Source organism: Mizuhopecten yessoensis, unplaced genomic scaffold, assembly GCF_002113885.1.
Source record: "Mizuhopecten yessoensis strain PY_sf001 unplaced genomic scaffold, ASM211388v2 scaffold10937, whole genome shotgun sequence".
Classification (NCBI taxonomy): Eukaryota; Metazoa; Mollusca; class Bivalvia; order Pectinida; family Pectinidae; genus Mizuhopecten; species Mizuhopecten yessoensis.
Genome location: NW_018408796.1, coordinates 868,660 through 871,272, shown reverse-complemented (window position 1 = coordinate 871,272; position 2,613 = coordinate 868,660). Strand labels below are relative to the sequence as shown.

The window sequence follows — 2,613 nt, the reverse complement described above, 5'->3', positions numbered from 1 at the left end:
AGAAGTGAATATTGAAAACAATTTGTAAATATTTATGACTTTCTCCTTTTCATTTTGTTCCTCTCTGGTTCTAGTCATATTCTCCGATATATGTGTGAGATTTTAGGAGTGTCAGGAAATAGCAGGCAGGCAGCTAAAATAATCATTTTAAACTGAGTCTTTTGTAATTATTAAATTACCTGTAGTTCTTTAAACAGTTTTGATCTTAGCTGGATAACTGTACTAAATATTTAAGGTATATATATATGTATAACACATCTCGACAGCACGATATATGGGATATACGTACACGTGTAGATCGGACATCTGCCAGGAACACATAGTTCACAATATATCAAATAAAACAATAGACTGCATTTCAAAACATCGTATGTATCCTCACAGATTAAATACAAACAAGCTTAATTTAACCCGGTATAAAGTTCACACAGACAAAAGGCGCTTTGATATCAATTTAAGACTTGTTTCGTGTCAGTAACTACGCGAAAACGACTGAGTACGTGTCAATGTGTTCATACGGCCGAACTACCTAGCGGCCGGTCGTTTGTATCGACGACATGGAAAGCTTGAAGTTTGTTTGGGTCCTGTTGCTGATGGGGATGGCAGTCTCCGGTGTGTCCGGGGGGTCGTTCCTGATCGAGTCCAACTGTTCACTGTGTCAGACCATTCCTGTTCCGACAGCGAGTGACTTTGCCCTTATGTTGGCCGATCTGTTTGACTCAACCGTTTACGATAGCCGAGTATTCCCCCGCTTGATGCAGAACGAGACAATATACGTTGACGTCACTTTCCAACTGTACAAAATTACAGACCTGGATGAGGTGTCCGGGGTGATGAACTTAATGGCCAAAGTAACCGTCATCTGGAGGGACGAGTACCTAACTCAGAAGTATATCCCCGGTCATCATAAACCGTACGAGATGGACTCCCTACAGCCCGACGTCTGGGTCCCGCCCGTCACCATCTTTAACTCTGTAAAGGGTCTGAAACCAATATATGACAAGAACTACCACGTTAAGACCATTCTGGCCGCAGCCAAAAACTACTGGCGAGCTGGAGTGACCACCGCCACTGGATGTTCGGTGGACGCTTCTTACTATCCATTCGACAGTCAGTCTTGTGAGCTTATACTGACTATGTGGGATTACACAGCAGAGGAGGTCATGTTCGACAATTCAGCCACCGAACTGGACACTGAGTACTACGATGAAAACGAGGAGTGGGATCTTGAGGGGTCAACAGTGACAACTTATAACTCGTCTAACAAACCGTTTAGAAGGTATGTGCTTAATTTGAAAAGAAGGCCTGTGTTCTTCATTGTGAACATGATCAGTCCCCTCGTGCTGGTAGGACTCCTCAACAGCCTCGTTTTCGTCTTACCTGCAGATGCTGGCGAAAGAATAGGATTTGCTGTTAATGTGTTTCTAACCTTTGCCGTATTTTTAACAATTCTGGCCGAAAATTTGCCAAAGACTTCCCAACCGTTGGCCACGTTAAGTTACTATCTTTCCTCTATGTTGGCCATGAGTAGTATGTCGACGCTAGTCACCATTTTTACTCTCCGGATACACGACAAGGATGAGGAATCCACAGTTCCTTTCTACGTCGCAGCCCTAGTGGCCACAATGACTTTCCGTATATGTAAAGAAAAGTACAAAAACCCGGAAAAACCTGAACCTAAAGCGCCCCCACCAAAACCAAAGCCGGTTGCTACAGGGCCTGAAGACAAAAGTCGTCCACCCTCAAGCATGGCACCTAGTGCTGCGCCAAGTCGGATGGGAATGGAGGGCGGCCTGGACCCCCTAGATGAGGTGAAGAAGCCCCTGTCACATCCAACGCAAGCGGTTGTCGTGGATGATGAGAGCGATGATGAAGAAGAAGATCAGCAACCGGAAATTAGATATGGTGTTACATGGAAAATCGTTGCACAAACGTTTGACAAATTCTTTTTCGTTGTATTTAGCATTGGGAGTGTGGCGCTTTCAAGTGTGTTTCTCGTCCCGCTCTTCTCCAGGGCATGATTTCATCGCGCGCTTTTCCTCTACAGTTTGGACGATTCTCTGAAAAAACGAACTCGAGAATTGACTCACGAGTCTCCTCTAGACTTCAACAAGGTCACACGAGTCTGACCTATTATTCATTTTAGCCTCTAGATATACGACATAATAATACAAAATGAATAACGCGCGTTCCGTGCTATAGGACCATAACACGGAACAAAATGCTGTTTTATGCTTATATTTACATGTTTCGTGTTTTTAATTTTCATTTCGAAGTTCACAACGCACTTTTAAATTCGAATTTCGCGGTGTTTGAATTGTAAAGAAATATATTTCGTGGAAATAAGCACAATAATATCGATACTATTTCCTTAATCTAAGCAATCAATGAATCCAATTCACATTTTATAATAGTCTTACATAAAACGGTGAATATTATTGAATCATGGTGAGGGTTTTTGCTTATCCACTTGCTAGTGCGGAGGGGAATAGCTACCGGTAGTTAGTCGGTCCTGTGGAAATATCATTACGCCTGTGTAATGGTCTCATATAAAGTGACGACATACACGCCAACTACGCGTGTAACTTAATATATGTATGGCTTTACACTTGT

The 2,613-nt window shown here is 42.8% G+C and overlaps 1 protein-coding gene across 1 annotated transcript; it reads left to right on the top strand.

Moving 5' to 3' along the window:
* Nucleotides 1-557: 557 nt before the first annotated feature.
* On the top strand, nt 558-2,021 carry LOC110463878 (neuronal acetylcholine receptor subunit alpha-10-like). The gene has a single exon (XM_021518792.1). The coding sequence runs from the start codon at nt 558-560 to the stop codon at nt 2,019-2,021; it is 1,464 nt and encodes a 487-aa protein (XP_021374467.1).
* The last annotated feature ends 592 nt before the right edge of the window (nt 2,022-2,613 follow it).

Excerpts from the sequence above, each read along its gene's own strand:
- LOC110463878 (XM_021518792.1), top strand. The coding sequence starts at position 558 with ATGGAAAGCTTGAAGTTTGTTTGGGTCCTGTTGCTGATGGGGATGGCA.